We start from the raw sequence: 19,718 nt of genomic DNA, 5'->3' as shown, positions 1-19,718 counted from the left end.
AAATGAACAAGTTCTTTTATGAGAAACTCTTAAAATGCGTTATTTTAAATTAACTAAAACAATTTTTTAATGTTTCAATTAATACTTTTTTTTGAGGATCTCATACAGTGATGGAGCTGTGGTCTAGGTGGTTTTGCTTCTATGCAGTAGTTGCCTGTTTATAAAATATGACACACACGCAATCAAAAAATGCCTATTACCTAAAATAAAATTAGCCTGCGTGTTCAGTCAATCGCAAAAATCTACGCAAGTGAATTGAATTATGGTTAAGTTCGTAATCTAATTGAATTTCTCGATCCCAATTGTTTTAAATTGCGCAGAGTTTTGCCTCAGAAAATTGGTATGAAAATCATGTCAGTAAATTTGTATCCAAAGTACTCCAAACTCTACTGGTGGGTAGTGGGTTATCTCTCGAATTCCCACCCCAACCTCCCCCTTGCCCCTCTCAGCCCCTCTGGCCGATACTACCCCCGCCCTCCAGTCGCTGCCATCCCTCGGAGGGGGAGGTCGTGTAGGTTCTGCATTGAACATCCCTGTCGCCACTTGCCAGGAAAGTCCAAGTATCGCCGTGGAAACAATCAAAGCTTGGCCTTCAATTAATTGCTGTGTGTGTTACGAACTTTTTGGGAAGAAATGTGATCGATTTCAGCGGTAAATTTAATTAGCGCGCGTTTCTTTTTAGATACGATAGTAAATATAATATGTTGGTGAAGTTTGAACGTGTGACATTTTTAAAGAGTGTATTCAATGTATTTATTGATACGAAGTGCTGATATCTGTTATAGGTAACAGGTGAGATATTAAACGTTATTTAATTCATTACTTTGTGTTATAGAATATTGTATATTTTATGTATTAATAATTATCAGAAATCTGTTTGTCTAGCGTCATCTAGTTGCTTTTTTCTGTCTGTAGTTTATAGGTCAAAGCAAATATTTTCAGTTCGAGTTGTGAAATTTTTAAATGTCCATTTATTTGTCATAAAACACGACAACCAGGCATATTTTTCTGAAAGAAGAGTTGAAACTCGGTTGAAGCAGGGTGTTCAAAAAACCCAGTCATAAGTCATTGATGTACGGAGCAATTACCAAAAGAAATAAAATTAGAAGAAAATTTTAATTCAAATTACGAAAATATGTGACTGATTAAATCTAAAAAATGATTTTTAAATAATACGTGTTTAAGGATTGTATTAGGACATAGATCACTATGTAGCTATTTAAAATACCACAAATAAATAATACCGACATTATTTTTAAATATTCATATTGAATCAATAAGCTCAAAGGTATATGAGTTTATGTACATACACATTTAAAATATTTAACCCTTCAAAAATCCAACAACGTATTGATAGCAGGAAGCAAATACGTATTCCTTTTGAAGACTTGAATTCTTCCGCACCGCTGCACTATCCGAAAATATCCGTAGGCTTTCGATATTCCCCGAGTTGCTTTCTTTCAGAACATTATCCGCCCGTTCGACTTTAATCCAGTATATATTGAATTTGATCTAGGGCTACAAAACAAAACATCATTATCACAATTGGTCTCGGAGGTCTATAGATTGCATTCTAATTAGCGTCCTACCTATCTCAACACTGAATGTTTTCAGCTCCATAATTTGTCACAGAGATCCATAGATTGTGATAAATTCCTCACCTATATCAACTCTAAACTATCTTCTTTGTGTTCTATATTATCATAATTCGTCTCAAAGATCCATAGATAGTACCTAGTTCTTTGAACAATAGACTAGTGGCATTATAATAATAATATATTTGGCGAATTTATATAGCGCTATTTTCGTGAAAAATCACCACAAGAGCATGTTTCTAATTTTCAATTATTTAATAAATCAAAACAAAATATCCTCTGAAATCATAATTTATGTAAGTAGGCACTTAAACCATATATTTAATATATATTTTAATTGCAAATAAGGAATTAGACAATTTGTCCAAAGATACGTCACTATCTCAATGACATATCTTTTTTTTAAATTTCTTGAAGTAAACCGGTCAGTGGTTGAGTGGGCATAGCGCTTGGGTCTCACCCGAGCGTCGCGTGTTCGATTCCTCGGCTGGCTAAGTCCTCCATCACAACACAAGCAACATTTTCGGCTTTCTGTGATGGTAGTAGGAGATTTTCAAACATTGTTGGGTTATTCGTAACCCGGGAATGTTTGTCTTTCTTTTAAAAAAATTTAAATTTAAAATATGTGTATACCATAATACACATACCATAATATTGAAAAAAATGCTAATAATAAAGTCAAATTAAACATGATTTCCCATTTAAAAAAATAATCTTTACTGAGCCATTAAAACAGCGACTATCTTGAAAAGGAAACTGTACGTACAAACAAATTGACAGACAGACCAACCAACTTATTATGTTTTCTCGACTCTTTATTATTGTAATTCGTCTCAAAGATCCATGGATTACAATTAGTTCCTTACTTATCTCAACCAATTTGGTATGTTTCCTCGACTCTATATTATTGTAATTTATCTCAAAGATCCATGGATTACAATTAGTTCACTACCTATCTCAACCAACTTGGTATGTTTTCTCGACTATATATTATTGTAATTGGTCTCAAAAATCCACGGATTACAATTAGTTCCCTACCTATCTCAACTCCCAGCGTATGTTTCCACTCTATTGGCGGCGTAAATTTTTCCTTGTTTCTCTTCACAGCTGAATGGATGGACGGTTTCCTGATATGATGCAGTTTATTTATGCAATACGAGGCATGAATGGCAATCGGGAACATTAAAATAATACGTACTTCCGTCTCCATCAAGTGTTGATTACAGCATGTCTTGCTCTGTACACGTCCATGTTATTGGTCTTGCTTTCTTCGTGTTCGCTTTTGCGGCTCCTATTATACGCACTTATCAAACAACTTCCTGATGATACATTTCTAAGAAACGTCGATCAGTTCCTTGACATTTTTTATTGCTTTGTAATTGTCGTGGTTTATTTATTAATGTAGTGGGTGTGACTACATGATGACCGTAAATCGTTTGGTAATGTAAATAAAACCTTATTTAGTTATGTTTCTCAACTCGTGTTGTGGTTTTAATGCATTTGAAATCAAATTATATTTTGTTAGTATTTACCTGCAAATTTCTACAGGTAAAAAGCCTGACTCCGCACAAGAACCCTGACTGCACTATTGTATTATTGTATTACCAACGGAATTATATTATTATTTTCTTACTGAAGACAATATTAGCGATTTTTAAACGAAAATCTGTAACAGAAATATCAGAAAAAGATACGGTCACGGTGATTTCTATATTGACATAATGCGTTTTATATTTTACCTAGCCTCTTCATAATATCGATAATGGATTCGAATAATGTATTAGCTTCAGACACCAATAGATGTGTAATACGTTGTTCGGGTCACTAACTTCCTTGGTCTGTATTAGGTACTGTATTGGCTGTGGGTCGATACGAACTCCAATGAGCCGTCAAAGCTTTTCCTCTTCTTTGTACCCTTACTGGGTCATAAAGCTCTACGGTGAGATCTTAAAGTGGTCGTGGTATTGGACTGACCTAAATTGGTTTTGAAGTTTTAGTGGTTGCCTTTTTAGTTTGAAGAGTAATGGCGGTATCATTTCCATTACGGACTGGCTACATCGAAAGGTCTAGACTTATTGTATTGAATTCTTTCTTGGAAACAGGTACATTTAAGTACAAGAGTCGCAACTAAGCGGATCAAGTGGGACTATAATTGAAATATTTTGGCATTTAGTTGTTCGTAATATTATGTATAAAAATGAACACATAGCTCTTCTCTCATTTGATTATTTTTGGCATATTTGCCTTTCCTTAGTTATTATACATCTCACAGCTTTGTTTGAATATTTTATTTTATTTTATTTTATTTATTTATTTATTTAACGCCCAGAGGGCTTTTACATGGTTGGTAGTATACATAATTTTAATTTGACAGATACTTTAAAAGTTACAAAAAAAAATTACATTTGATAAAAGCTATGCAACAAGTCATACAAACACAAGAAACAAAAACAGAAAATTACAGCTATTTGTAGGTTTACATGATGTGTTTAGGAGTATTGTTGAAATAAATGTTTTAAATGATCCACAAAACTTGCCAAGTTGGTATTGAATATAATATCAACATCACCCAAGTTTATAATAGTTCGTTTAGGTTTCATTTTCTTTCTTCTGTGGCATCTGCAGTTGCGGTACGTTGTAAAGTTAAAGGGTTCGGGAGGGGAGTAATATGGGAAATAGAAAGATTGTGAAGTACCTTATGAAGCCACAAAGTTTATAAACAATACACATTTACTATGCTCTGTGCAAAATATGAAAGTAAACAAGTTAGCATCATCTGCATTAGCATTGTGTAAACATCGCGTCTTCAGTACTTATCTACTCCCATCTCGTGTGTAGACCGTAGACCTCATCACCAAATCTGTGTACATTTTGTACCCACTTTTCTCGTATGTTGAACCTACGTATCAAAAGTTCAGGCAAGTCAGACACCGTAATTTCCCGGTTCCAGAGATCGCAGAGATGATTGAATTCTGGAACGATCTCTCTCTTCTTATCAGAGCATTTCCCGCGCGTTCTCGTGTCACTGTCTGCCGTAGCAATTTGGAGGGAATATTTTCCTTCTTGAGGGGGACAGCTTTTTCCCTTTCGCGATACTTATTTTCCTTTTCAACGTTGATTTTTCTGAGGCGATGGGAAATCAGTGAACTGCGCTACGAGTTGCAGAAAGCAATTTTCTCCCTCGAAAGATGGTATCAGATAAATCTAAAAATACCAACTTCGGCTGTTGCATTGTTGTTTTAATGGCTTTCTATCAGTCAATGGGTTTTTATGCCATGCGGAACGTGTTTCTAATCTGCCCAAGATATGCAGACCCCTTTATTAATGCATTTGGAAAGGTTATATTTTATTTGCTTCCATCAACTAGTTCAAATGTTTTTGTCACTTCACATAGAATAATGTTTTTTTCCTTTTTTTCCAGTTTGCTGCTTGGGTAGATGCCGTGATCTTCGTCTTCAGCCTTGAGAATGAAGCAAGTTTCAACGCCATCTACACCTACTACCATAAAATGGCTCACCTGAGAAATTCTACAGAAATACCTTTCATTCTAGTTGGCACACAAGGTAAACCATCTATATTTATCTCAATTACACTTTTTAATGAACTAAATTTAACCGACTTAAGGCGGCGATACACATGCCTGTAAAATGGAACAGTAGCTTGCATGCATGTTAATGGCATGTACAAGTTACTGGCGCAATGAGAATACACATGCAAGTTAAACTTGCATGCAAGTTGCGTCCTTGCATGCCTGTATTTGCAAGACGTATACACATGCCAGTCACTAGACAGTACGTGTCTCAAATCACTCTGAGACTGAGTAGTCTCAAGCTTTTTGGCAATGGAAAACATTCGAAGTGAATTAAATATCATCGTATTGCAATTGGCAGTACAATGTGTACTGCCAATTGTATTGTAATGTCTACTGGCATGCCCGTACCTGTCGCGACGTTCACACATGCCGGTTTCATAGCCCCCCTCGTCCCCTCCCTCAACTTGCATGCCAGTAAATCAAATGTTGTGCAATCTACTTGCAAGGCAGGTACAGGCATGCAAGTTAGCGTATACACATGATAGTAGCTGGCATGTGCAAGGAGCTTGCATGCAAGTGTGCCAGCTACAGGCATGTGTATTCCCGGCTTTATAATCAAGGCACACAGCGATATCGTATGTCTTTTCAAAATAGGGATTGACAGATTAAACGCTATGGATTTTACTAGCCTTGTTATTTTGCCTGTACCTACGCGTGATACACGACGGATTGCTCTGAATAATGTTCCATAGTCTGCTAATAATTATTTCGAAAATTCGCCAAATCATAGGCTATCAGACTTCGAAATAAGTATAGTTTAATCGATGTTTACTGCCACCACTAAACCAAACTAAAATTCAGTCTATTAGAATATTTGTAACAGATCTATTTTTTTTCATGTGCACATTTTATCTTTGTAATAATGTTTCAATGTTCTGTAAAATACCCAATCTGGTGTAGTAAAGGTCTGCTTAATACAAACATGCTTTACAACAAAAATTTAAAAATATCAACAATGTTACTACACATTGCTCTGTAACTACTTTCACAGTACCTTAAAAACTAATTTTGTACTCTTGTTATTATTACAATTATTGAACTCCTTTGTACAACAGAACTCTCTATGATAACTTACTTGTATTATACATTGTACCTGCTAATATGGTTCATACTCACTTTTGTACTAGATGTCCACTTATTATTGTACTCCTAAACAACTTACTGACAACAATAAATACGTACATGTAAAAGCCTCCAAGTCGTGAATAATTAAATAAATTTCCCTACTTACGATGGAGGCCATTTTGTTGTGTGTTCATATATTTTTATTTGAATTTATTACATTTTTTTACAGACACAATCAGTGAAGACAGTCCCCGAGTTATAGACGATATCAAAGCCCGAAAGCTCGCCACTGAATTGAAGAGGTGTTCCTATTACGAAACCTGTGCTACTTACGGCCTGAACGTCGAACGTGTATTCCAAGATGGTGATTATTTTTCTGACAATTTTTTTATTGTATTTAATTTTAATTTTTACCTATTTTCTGTTCTACCATATTATTTTTAATTTGTTTAAAAATGCTGACACGTAAAAACTAAATTCACTCGATATAAATAATTTAATTTTCTTTTTGTGACGAAACAGTCTCACCGGTATTTATAACGCAACATTTCTTTATGATTTGTTGAAGAAACGATTGTTATAAAACGTCTCCGTGTGTTCTACTTTTATCTATTCCCGGGCAGGTACCAAGAATGCCATAGATGGGAAGCCATTTTTTTACTGGCAACCCTCGCAAGTTGTTGTTTACATTTCTGACAGTTGGTACGACGTCTTTGTATTTTCAGAGATCGAAGTAATTTTGGATGCAACTATTTTACGTATTCTTGAATGAAAACATGGACAGAATCAATGTATTTGGCGACATGTCGCCTCTGCCTAGTCTAAGGCGGAGAAGTTCTTGTTATAATTTGCAAAAAGCCGAATTAAATGGCCGCCGAACTTCATCGAAATTTACTCGTTAGTATTTATATTTTTTATACATTATTTTGCCCTTTATTCACAATATTTTTGTTTTCTGTCTTAAATACAACCTCCCGATTTCTATTTAGCGTAAAGTTATTTTGTGAGAGTATTTGTGTTCAAATTTGTACGATTTCGTGTGACTTTTATGTAAGAAAAATGCTGCTGAAAATTATTTTTTCTGCAATAATAGATCTGGTAATTTGTCTATTTTCAAAACCGGTTTTGAATTTGGACTTCTCTGCTTCCCTATCGTAAACCTACCTGAACTATACCTGACCAAAATTAAAGGGTTCATAGGGGTCTCATTGTGTATTTTTGTGTAGGTAGATTTGAAATACCTGCATTCTAAATTCGTAAACAACATAATGCTGCACAACAATACTAGATAATTTACTTTATAAAAACAGTTACATGTACATTATTCTTCTTCCTCCCCATGACTTGTCAGTTTTGGACAGATTCTTTATTTTTTTATAACATTAACTCCACACATGCCCCCCCTAAAAATATCCAGTTTTTCTGATTCTTGGTGACTCTCCACCCATCCCAAGTCAACAGTCACTCTATCTCATGTATGAGCAACCTGTGCTTCACTTTCCCATCCAAGGACGCCATCCAATGAGTTATTCCTGAGATTGGATACTGTAATGACATATAGACAATAGAGAACACAAAACAGTATCAAAACCTAATGAAGTTTGTTAAAATTTATCTTTCATCACCTTGCAGTAGTGTCTATAATAGTGAGATACTATTTTCGGAAGCTGGTATTGTTTACGAAGAAAAACAATCGTCTGCTACCAGCAATCGCTGAAAAACTGGTTTTTATTCACCACAATTTGCCTCGGATTGATTTTAAATATTAAATAACGTAATACTTTCTTATAAAATAGACCTTTTTTGATTGAAATGCATTTTCATTTTCTTTATTAGGTATTCGGTATTCGACTTGGATATCGAATATTAAAAAAATAGCCAAATACTGAATAGTGACCGAATATTCATTGCATCTCTAGTTGACAACCTTTAATTTAATCTATTTTCAAGATTCCTAATCCAGTCGTTTGTCTTTCTATCTCACAAGGAGACTCCTAGCATACTTCTTACCATGGCTTTTATTAAGCTTGTTATAGCAGTTATTTATGTTGTGGTATATTGAGCAATATTTGGTGAAATAACTTATTTGTTTTATTTATTTCAGCATGTCAGAAGATAGTCCAGCAGCGACTGTCTTCGTCCACGTCTTGCCTCACCCCCGGCAACTCTCGGCCCTCCACACCACTGGGCGCGCCGCCCCTCGGTGCCCCCCTGAGGGCGCAGCCCAACGTGTCCAGTCTGCATCCCTCGCACTCGCCCAATCACGCCAACTACAATCACGGGAAGGTAAACAAACCTAACCTTACCTATCTTTACGTAACTTTATCTAACCTAACCTAAATTTTCCTAACTTTAACATAGTTAGTCTGGCAACAAGAGAATGTGTGATGGTTGATGCCCAGAACCGATTTTGCAGAAGGAAGGTCAACTGGAAAATATCACCAATCACCATTCTGGATTACTTCAGCAAAGTTTCGCATTACGTGATGGGCAATGCGCATTTTTAATTTGCCAAATTCTACCTAACCTAACCTTTACATTATCTAGCTTTAAAATTCCATGCAAAACTCAGCCAAAAAATGTATTTTTTAATCTTTGTCAGTTTTTACCTGTCTATATCAACCTTTCCTTTCATATCGTAGAACACAATGGCATTTAGACAATTTATCCTGCAACTACCAAAGCATGTACAATGATAAGAGAGTTTACCAATTCTTATCATGAATTAAGATTGTTTGCTATCATTTTTTATCTGACGAAAATCATTTTTGCTATTGATTGACCTTTGCTTACATCTTTTTTCTATTTCAGGATACACTATCGAGAGGTAGCCACGCACTGTCCGCCTCCTCAAATCATATCCACCGAACGATGGCAGGTCCCAACGATAATAACGCCCCGTCTCAAATAGTCGACCTTCACGCCATGAACGGGCCCGACAACACCAGATGGGGCCATACGCTTGCTAGCCATGCGTCAACGCAAGGTCTAGTAACCATAGCGACGGAAAACAACAACATTGCTAAGTTCGCCGCTCCCGCTTGTCTAGATAACCTACAATTACCAAACACGCAGTATAAAGAATCTAAAGATCTACCGACGCCTTCCTCAACTCCAACCACATCTAGGAAGACGAGAAGACGGTCCAACCTCTTTACCCCTTCAAAGAAAGGAGATGATAAGTTTAAAAATGGGGAGTTGGGATCTGGAAGGGCGATACCTATAAAGCAAGGATATTTGTATAAGAAAAGCAGTAAAGCTTTGAATAAAGAGTGGAAGAAAAAGTATGTCGCTCTTTGTGATGACGGCAGATTGACGTATCATCCCAGTATCAATGTAAGTATAAAAGATTAATATTGTCTGAAGAGTGTAAAAAATGTGTAACACTTCGCTCATACAATAAGTGGTAGATGACAATATTATGTGACGATGATCTACATTTACCGAATCGAGAAATCTAATTACCTACGTAATACCCTGATATCGGTGTACGAGCTCACCCATAGATGGCGCTAGATTAGTGTATTAGGTTACCCATAGATGTCGTTAGCTGTCTGCAATAATAGGATAATATATTAGATGAGAACCTCAAGGCTGGGGTCTTACTCCAACTGCCTCTTAATTAAGATGTCAGAGCCATTGTCAATCTATCACAATAAAAGTTCAAGTATTTTGTTGAATCGGAGTTTTTGAAAAAACCCCGGAGATACAACACTAGTTTTTAAATAATTTTAGGATCTCTTCATTATTGTAATATGGTTGTCTATGGTTTTATCACACAGATGTCTCAGTAATTTGTATTCATATTGCATCCTTTGTCCTTCCTTTGCTAGTTTCACACCTCAATGTAATAGATTTGCTGGCATTAGAATTTCATTGCGGACTGCCATAACCTTCGCTTTGAAAACATTTTATTAATGACTGCTGCTTTCAGCCGTCCGTTAATTGAATTATATTCTTTTGTTAATATTATTGCTGTATTCAAATCATTTTGGGTATAATAATCAACAGTTTATTTATATTTGTTTTTCAGGATTATATGGAGAATGTGCATGGTAAGGAGATATCTTTGCAGTATGTGACAGTAAAGGTTCCCGGACAGAAACCCAGGGGATCTAAATCAATAATCACCACACTACCCGGTGGTCACTCGGCTTACAACAATGGTGGCCACCTCAATGATGGCATCGGTGGGTTGTCTCTAAGCAGTAAGTACCTCGTGTGGATTTAATTGATATTATCATGATTTATAAATGAATTATGTAGGTACCTATGTACTGTCAATTTTATGCACGCTTTAGAACACTAAACTAGAAAAGGTTAATGTTTAATCAAGGTTTGAACTCTGTGTTACTATTCGGTAAACAAGCAAATCATGGTGACCATGGTCACCTATCGAGGTGACCAATAGATTCACTGAGAATGTTCAGCACATACTTTTGTGCAAAAATTCTATTGATTGTTTAACACATATTAATTGTAGTTGGACAATATCATTACACACAGGGTTATTTTGTATAATTAACGATCATGTGAACATTAATAGGCTAGATTAAATTATTAATAATTAGTCAAAGAGATACATAAAAGGTCATTATCCTAAGTGAAGTAAATAACACTTCATTTTATCTATTGTTTATAAATATATTGCACGAGATGCTAGCAATTTTTTTACAAATCAGTATCATTTTTATAGGCTATCAATCAAAGGATGGAAAAATCCAACGTCTAACTGACAAAGTTCTCCTCACAGCGTACGAAGTTCTAAAGGAACCTGGTCGGGGAAGTCTGACAGCTTCCGGAAACCAGATGCAGGATGACATCAGCACCTCAAGCAGCCTCGTGGTGTCCACCAACGGAGACTCGCTGGCACCCTCGGGGGCTGGCTCCAAGATGGATACTCCCCATGTCAAGAAGAGGCACCGCAGGATGAAGAGCAGTGGCCTGAAGAAGGATGGGGATGGAGACGGTGAGTTACAGATCGATCTTTGGTTAATTATTTATCACCTTTACATTGACTTGCTAATTGGCATTTGTAGTAATGGTCAAGTAGCATTTGTAGAAACCGGTGCTTGGATAAGTTATGTGAGTATTTACAAATAATTTCTTAACCCCTCGGGTCTTTTTGTGTCCTTTTGTACACAGAACACTGACAGCAGTAGAGTATTCTCGTGTATTTTAGGCAGTATACGGACTCATAAAAGTTGTTGTACCTCCTTTTGTATTGTGAGAAATACGATTTAAACAATGTTTGAAAGAGACAACACCACGCTTTGTATTTGCCTTTACCAGTTAACCATAGACACTTCCAAATAATTATAATATATTCCGAGAAGTCATCGGCCGCCATTTCTTTCATGTTGCGAAAGATTTGGCAAATTTTGTCTATTTTTAATTAATTACTTTTATATGAAATGAAAAAAAGTCACATGACAGTAACCTTTATAATACGCCTACGTAATTAAACATGTTTTTTGTTTTATATAAAATGCTTCTTTTACAGTTTCCAAGAAAAAGCAATCACTAAGCGACGAAACATTCGTAAAGAAATTCCTCTTAGAAAATCTTTTTAAAATCAAAATTTTAATCTTCTTAACTGCAAATGTCCATTTGTAGGTCTTTTTATCTGCTTTCAAAAACAGTATTTGATTTTGTGCTTCATTCAAAAAAAGCAAATCTATTTATAAATTCACTTAAAACGTGAATATTTCTAAATGAGTCATAAATCTGACAGATCTTTTAAAGTAACTTGACCATGAAATCTCAAAACACCCCAGGGGTTAATCATTAGTTATTTTGGACATTTGGTTTATGCATGCAGTTGTCTTACAAAAATGTATAAAAACGAAAAAAAAGGAAACATATTTGATTTCGATTCCCGATTGAACAAATGTCACTAAAAAAAAATTATTTTCATCATACTTGGATATTTTTGTGCCAATTCATAATTTTGTGAGCTCAATTATTTATGTCTAGTGTCAAAATTTTGATGTCATTCTTTTACGCAAAATTAAAATACTATTTTATGCCATTCTTGTGAAAAATCGTGGGCATCATAAGTGACTTGTAATTAAATTTTAAAATGAAACATTAAAACTTTATTATTATTTTATTGACAGTAACATAAAACAGAACAAGATAAAATAATAGTCACGGTTAGGCTTGTTTTTTTTCTTCACTTTTCTTCAATGTTCTCTTTTGTTGTGGAACCTGTGTTTACTTATCGTTCTTAACCTTTGTCCCTTTTCCAGACCAAGAAGTGTACGAGTTCTGCATTGTGTCGCTGGACGGCAAGCGGTGGCGCTTCGAGGCGGGCAGTTGCGAAGAGCGCGACGCATGGGTGGCAGCCGTGGAGCGCCAGATCCTGGCCAGCCTTCAGGGGCCTGGAGGCGCTGAGGCCGCTATCTCACGCCACGTGCACCTCGTGCCCGGGAACGGTACCTGTGTGGATTGCGACGCACTCGGTAAGTAATACCTTTGACAAACTGACTAGCCACTACCCCTTGCTTCATTCAAATTCGTATATACCCTTCTTCTTAACATGACCCGACTCAAGTATTTGGTTCTCCTGATCATGTCATTACCTATCATCTACCATTCATATTCACATCACATACTCTAATTACACTCCTTTCTTTGTAGATCCGGTCTACATGCCAAAACCATCTAAGCATCCCTTTCTTAAGCTTAACTATTACGCTTACAACATCATTCTTTCCAGATATCCACATTATTCATAGATTCATACAAAGTTTTACAGCACATACGCATCAGGGATCACATTTCTACAGCATTCAGTTCACTTTCATCCTTCGTCTGCCAGTTCCATGCCTCGCTTGCCACTGTTGATAATTATTATTAATTAGCGCCAACCTGTTAAAAATCACGGGTTGTGTGAATTCTTGACAAATCAGTTCTAATTTAAAAAATGACAAATAAAATAACTTTCTTTTAATATATTATATTTTAGGTAGATCCACTTTAATCTGAATTCTTGACATGATCAATTACTATTTTGAAAATGACGCGTAAATTCAAAGCAAAACCGAGTTCATTAAACCAGAGTTAACAAGCAGACATACAAACAAAATAAGTATTTTAATCTTTGATTAGGATTATTGATATCAGCGTAAGTCGTATTTAGCAAGATTTGAGATTGCCCTTAGAATGGTTCCCCCTGATCTTCAAACACACATCACTTTTTTACAAATTGTATAAGATTACCTGATATCTGATAATCCAGGGTAAGATTAATGAAAGAGTGAAATCTAGTGGCTATGAAGCTTGACTGTTCTGTTTAGTTGCTCTGTACAGTGAATATTGGAAAGGGTACCATAAGAACAAAATAATTTAATAGAGCAACTAGCTATTAAATTATAAGAAACTAAGCAATTCTTATTGAATGTTTACTTACATATTATATTCAATTGTTCATTGCAGATCCGGACTGGGCGAGCTTAAATCTCGGTGTACTGATGTGCATTGAGTGTTCAGGAGTACATCGGAATCTCGGCTCTCATATATCAAGAGTTAGATCTCTGGAATTGGATGAATGGCCGTAAGTACATTCTCTAAAATTACACACACACTGTTATTCTTTTTTACGTACCGTAAAAATATTTGTCTTTAACCCCTCAAGCCTCGGAAGGACATTACTAGCTACAAACATCATATTCCTTTAGGACATATCTGACCGGGGCGTCCATTCGTTATAAAAGTTTTTTTTTTATTTTCTGTAATGCGGAGTAATATCCAAAAAATTGTCGAGAGTGTATGATTACAAATTGGCAGGATTTTTTTTGACATTTGAAAGTAAAAAAATATTTATCTTTTTATTGTATAAACGGCGTACAAAGTGAAGTGACAGTTTTATTACTAATTCCCTAAACAGAAGGAATGTGTTTTCTAAATATCGAAGTCTTTAAAAATTATGGACGTCTTGAGTCAAAATGTTTTTTTTGTTAACATTTTCATGCTTGATATTAAAATGTTGATTATTTAGAAATGACAACGTTTATTATCTAGAAGGCAATTTTATCTAGTTTCTAAAATGTTACTTTTTTTTATAACCACTTCGAAAATAAGAAATATAAAGCATATTTTAAATATGTCAGAAGCATTCAGAAAGTCCATGAAATTTCGCCGTGTCGTTGGGACTTGTAGATAAGAAATGAGCTACTCAGTACAAAGAGCTCTGTTGTAGTCATTAGTTGTTGAAGAAATGAGCTACTCAGTGCAAAAAGCTCTGTGGTAGTCATTAGTTGTTGAAGAAATGAGCTACTCAGTACAAAAAGCTCTGTGGTAGTCTTTAATTGTTGAAGAAATCAGCTACTCAGTACAAAAATGCTAAAATGTACCTATCATGAAATTTGCTACACCTGTTTATATTTTGCCATGGATGATGTACATAAAGATAGTACTTTTTTAACCTTGCATAACTAATGATGTTTGTATTTTCAGGCCTGGTCACCTGAGTGTGATGTTGTCAATAGGCAACATGTTGGCCAACTCAGTTTGGGAGGCGGATCTCCGAGGTAACTACAAACCTATCCCCACTTCCTCCAGGGAAGAAAAAGAAAGGTAACTTTTTTATAATAAGAAAAATACAAAATAGTTTTCATGATTTATGCTTCTCATACATGGTGTCCGGAATGTCGCAGTATAACCTGTCCTTAGTCTTTCACTTTATTCGTAACAAATAAATATGAATTAATTCTTTTTCCAGGTGGATAAGACTAAAATATGAGCGTAAAGCCTTCCTGGCCGGATGTTGCGAGGACGTGGGGGGCGCCTGCCTGGCGGCCTTGGGGGGTGAACTGCCCCCGCTGCTGGGGGCCCTAGCACGCGCACGAGCTCCCGACGTAAACCTGCGCGGCGGAGGCAGGGCCCCCCTGCATCTGGCGTGCGCCGCTGGGGATTTGCCAGTCGCTCAGCTTCTGATATGGGTACGAATAAACACTTTTAACGTAACATTTTTTTAATGATTCCATTAGTTCAACAAATAAGCTTGGCTTTATTATTTATTTTTAATGTGAATACCTCACAAGAGTCCCAACTGACTGAAGCCAGTGGGAGTTTGGCATCCCTAATTGTTATGGAGTATATTGTGAGGCTGAAAGAGAAGTGGGAGGGGTCTGTTCACTATACACTGCTAAAGTCATTTCAAACAATGTTTTGATTCTGAAAGGTACCTAGAGTTTCTATTGAGAGTTCGTTATTAATTCAAAAACCTATTTTACCTTTTTTGTTTGTTATTTTCATTAACTAACTTTGTTTTAAATATATTTTCAGAACAACGCCAACCCTAATCTGTTGGACGCGGACAACATGTCGTGTCTCCAACTGGCACGCCTCGCCGCCGCTCAGATCGCCACCTCCCCGGCGCAGCGCACCTGCCACCTGCAGGTCACCTGCCCTATACACAACGCACAGAACCTGTCTGGGGCCAACTCTACCAACAGCTCCACAGGATCCACCAAGAATCACGCCGTCCCCAACTCCAACCAAGCCAAACAGAATTACTCTTCGTCCCCCAGCCAAGCGACCACCTGCATCTGCACCCTTCTCAATATGCTATCCCCTCTCAACTCGGCCAACTCTCTCATTGACTTGCTGATCGCTCTCCAAAACAATTCCATAGCCAACACAATCTCTAACCAAAACAACGCCATCGCCAACACCCAGCTTAACACTTCGCAAAATACTCTTTTCGCCGGCGGAAACGATTCCCACGGGAGCGGCACAAGTCTCAATAGCAACAATAGCGCAATCACCGGTTTCGTAATTCCAAATAATTCTAATAATACTCTAGGAAGACAAAATAATATTAATATGGGAAACGGACGGTGCCAGCCCCCTGTCGGCGGCAGCATAGTTTAAATTGATATTAGATAAATCATATTTTATTTATTTGGTTGTGTTATCAATGTGAGTTAAATTATCGGGAAAGTATCAATGAAATGTTTTAAACATAGTTTCGTAATAAATTTGTCAATTTGGCCGAATTAATAATACATTGTGATTTTTCTGCAATGCATGATTATTCAATATTATGATTATATTGTGACTTCAGTAAAAATGACTGACAAATTAATAGAAAAATAAAAGTGAGATATTGATCAATAGAGAAAACCCCTCACAATTATCATTCGTCTTAAGTTGGAAATAAATAATTAGATTTATCTCAGAAATTACCTTTTATCAATATTAAAGTGTAAATAACACTCCTGTTACCTGTGGTAGAATTGTATAGTGTTTATTTCATTTTAAAGTTTATAATGTTGTTAGCAACATTGAGTAATAATTATCTTTTTATCCTACTTTTTTATTTATTTGTTTTTATGAAGATAGTTTTGTTCTAACTTAGTGTAATAGAGTTATACATTTCAGCATTCCATTTAGAAATAAAACATTAACTTTATCTCGAGACGGAGAAGAAAGGTGTGATTTTTAAAGTTAGCTAATAAAACTAAATAAAACATTTTAATTTATGCCATGTGTGAATTTCGTCCGCCTTGTTGAAACTTACAAAACGTTTTTTTTTTATTTAGAGCTGTCTGAATTTAATTTTCCTAGTGAAAAACAAAGATTTGTGCTAAACAATAATGATTATACTGAAATTCAATTTTCTTAACCCTCTTCAAGCGGACAAAAATAGGGTTCCATTTAAGAGAAGATGCATTTTGCTTTAAACTGCAAAAATTTTAAAACAATATATATTTTAATGATTTTTTTTGTGGCTTTCACCACACCCCAACTATAAAAGTACTGTCTGAATTTAACGCCTACTTTGTAATACAACTCCATGAACTGAAGTTAAAGTCAGTTTTGAGCCATTTGTAAAAAATGTATGTATTTTATTACATTACAAAAAATTTGGTTTCGCTTCCGCACAAATCATTACAAATAAAAAGAACGATTTCCGCATCTCCAGGGCCATATGTGCAAGGATTTATTACCCGTTCTACAAGTTTATTATAGTTTCCTTTTGATTAAATATTCTTCCACACGAGAGACAGGAAGATATGAAAATGTGATACTTGTATCATATTGACCATTGCAAAAAGATTCGTACACAACATGCATGTAGAATTGTCGGACAGCAATGCCTATACAGCCATTCATATAGGACTAAAAGGTAGAACTACCCTTCCCATAGGAAATGTGTTAACACAAGATTAAGAAGTGGTTTTGAATAAGTTTATTCACTTTGAGTGTGTTAGATTTTTCCTTTTTGGGATTTACTTTTCCCTAAAAATGACTGCTAGGACTACTCTGGTAGTGATGTGATAGTGTTGTCCTTTAATTAATCATTGTAGCGCCTTTCTAGCGCTGACAATCGTAGCCACCATTGCTGGAAAATTTTCTGAACTTAAAATTGACTGACCCCTCGAATTTCTGATTAGTTAAATTTGCATGGAGATTGTGGCAAAATTATGTGTGGTTACATCACATGTATTAAATTAAGTGGAAAATGCGTATTTATTATTATTATATAATAAAACTGTTATTTGAAATTTGAACTAGCCGTCTTACAAACCGATAATGAATTTACATACATTGTTACGGTAATTAATAATTAACTAAAAGTTATTCATTGTGCGCCGAATTTTGCGTTAGCCTGGTACAAATTTTAATGTCATCTTTACGTACCTTAATTTGAGGGGTATAAAAGAAAAATCGCCACTATCTACCAATACAAAATGTTCAGCATTAAAAAAAAACAACGATTCGCATATTACACTTTTTGGTTATTTTTATAAAAATTGCAAGCTTATGCATGTTTTTTTTAGATTAGCATTTTCAAATCAATCCTTTTTAATTTGTTTCTGCTCTGATCACAAATGTATGTTGAATAGTGGAGTTCACTCAGTTTAGTGGTGTTTTTGAACCTGAACTTTTGTTAGAATGGCTGTTTTGCACTTTAACCGGCACGGCGGACATATCTGATTTGCAAAGTACTTACATGTTTTCTGGCTCGTGATTGGTGCATTTTGAGAGTGGCGCTTTTGAACCTCACCACAAGTGGAAGAGAGGCAGTTTTGTATTTGACCACTGTTTTATGATGGCTTAGAAGTGTTTTTGATTCAGTTTGAAGATTATGTAGGGAGTAGAGAGTGAAAAAATATATTACTAATCAATCATTAGGTCAAAATCAAAAGGTGGATAATGGCAGTTTTGCTTTAACACCCCTTATTTGATAATTACATTTATTTTTGTTATTTGTTGGAAATGTTGTTTTTCATACTTAAATTTTTTGTTGCTGAATTTTGCACCTGAAATTATAATTTATGTATTCACAAACAATAATTAGGAATTCTTCTCGATTTTAATTTCTGAATAAGATGGCTATATCTTATTTTGAAAAATTATTATTACTTTCTTTGTTAACTATTTTTTACGTTGAATAAAATCAAAATTGTAATGAATAAATTAATAATATAAAAAATATATTTATGTATGTGTTTATAAACACGTAGTTATGTGGATATAAAAATATCTAGATAAGGCATTTGTAGCAATAATTGCAGAATTCGTTATAACCTTTCACGATAGATAGTTGACAGTATTTAAAAGATATTTATTAAATAAATAGTTAAATATGTAAATTAAATTGTATGTTCAAGATCTGCTTTGTGAAATGTTTTTATTTTTATTTTTAATGTTCTCAGCTGTTTTATAATTTATTGGTTATATTTTTAATGGTTCCCTTCTGTACAGGCCAAAGAATTCTTTTCTGTATATATAATCTGTATGAATCGCATAGAAAATTTTGTACATAACAATGTGTTCTTACTGAATTTATCTATAATAATTAATATGTTGATGTTCTGCCTAACATGGAATAAAAACAATTTAATGTATGAAGTCTTTCATTCTTATTTTATACGAGCTCAGACCTGTGAAAAATCACATTGTATCATAAAAAATATAAGTATTTTTTTTTGATCTGATTTCTTTTTTATAAAATTATCCTTTTTTTCGGAAATTAGAGGATTTAAAAACTTTTGGAGCTCTTCGACCCAATTTGAAGACATTTGTGACCGATTTTTGTCAAATTTAACCCAATCGCTGCCATTTACGCGTATCGGCGTACGAACGATCCGTGCCACAACTGCCATCTACGCCGTATCACGTAAATCGCCAGTATGAATGTTTCGAAGATGATATTTCTAAGTTCTAACGGTAGATGGGGCTGAATATTATTTTGTAAAATATTATGAACTGTTTCTTTGCGACATCTCTGGTAAAATATGATAATTTTAATTGTTTATACTACGAAAAACAACATCCAAAAAAGGTCAACAGATTTCTTGACGCAGTCGTTTGAATCTCCCGCCATCGCAGCGTCGTGTGTGTGGATATCACGTGGTTCTTATTACGTTCTCTGTGGTGTGGTTCTAAAAGTTTTTTTAATATTCGGCGGAAATGTGGACTTGAGTTTTTTATTCCCGAATTGAGAATTT

General features: G+C 35.2%; 1 protein-coding gene across 8 annotated transcripts in view; it reads left to right on the top strand.

Annotated features, from left to right (window-relative positions):
- CenG1A (Centaurin gamma 1A) overlaps positions 1 to 19,021 on the top strand; it is a 444,662-nt gene extending 425,641 nt beyond the window's left edge. For 5 of the 8 annotated variants that reach the window (XM_089632315.1, XM_089632318.1, XM_089632316.1 and 2 more), the window contains 11 exons: positions 5,017 to 5,158; positions 6,482 to 6,616; positions 8,357 to 8,538; positions 9,064 to 9,588; positions 10,286 to 10,460; positions 10,949 to 11,221; positions 12,504 to 12,716; positions 13,693 to 13,810; positions 14,713 to 14,832; positions 14,978 to 15,197; positions 15,544 to 19,021. In XM_089632315.1, coding sequence (XP_089488441.1) covers positions 5,017 to 5,158; positions 6,482 to 6,616; positions 8,357 to 8,538; positions 9,064 to 9,588; positions 10,286 to 10,460; positions 10,949 to 11,221; positions 12,504 to 12,716; positions 13,693 to 13,810; positions 14,713 to 14,832; positions 14,978 to 15,197; positions 15,544 to 16,131 — 2,691 coding nt within the window. In that variant the 3' untranslated portion in view covers positions 16,132 to 19,021. Of the gene's footprint in view, positions 1 to 576; positions 793 to 5,016; positions 5,159 to 6,481; positions 6,617 to 8,356; positions 8,539 to 9,063; positions 9,589 to 10,285; positions 10,461 to 10,948; positions 11,222 to 12,503; positions 12,717 to 13,692; positions 13,811 to 14,712; positions 14,833 to 14,977; positions 15,198 to 15,543 lie in introns of those variants that run through there. The other 3 variants (XM_089632323.1, XM_089632321.1, XM_089632320.1) reach the window with 3 other exon arrangements.
- Positions 19,022 to 19,718: the final 697 nt, after the last annotated feature.

This window comes from Hesperophylax consimilis, chromosome 6 (genome assembly GCF_061612785.1).
Source record: "Hesperophylax consimilis isolate HC1 chromosome 6, BYU_Hcon_1.0, whole genome shotgun sequence".
Lineage (NCBI taxonomy): Eukaryota > Metazoa > Arthropoda > Insecta > Trichoptera > Limnephilidae > Hesperophylax > Hesperophylax consimilis.
This window is presented reverse-complemented; position numbering and strand designations above follow the sequence as displayed.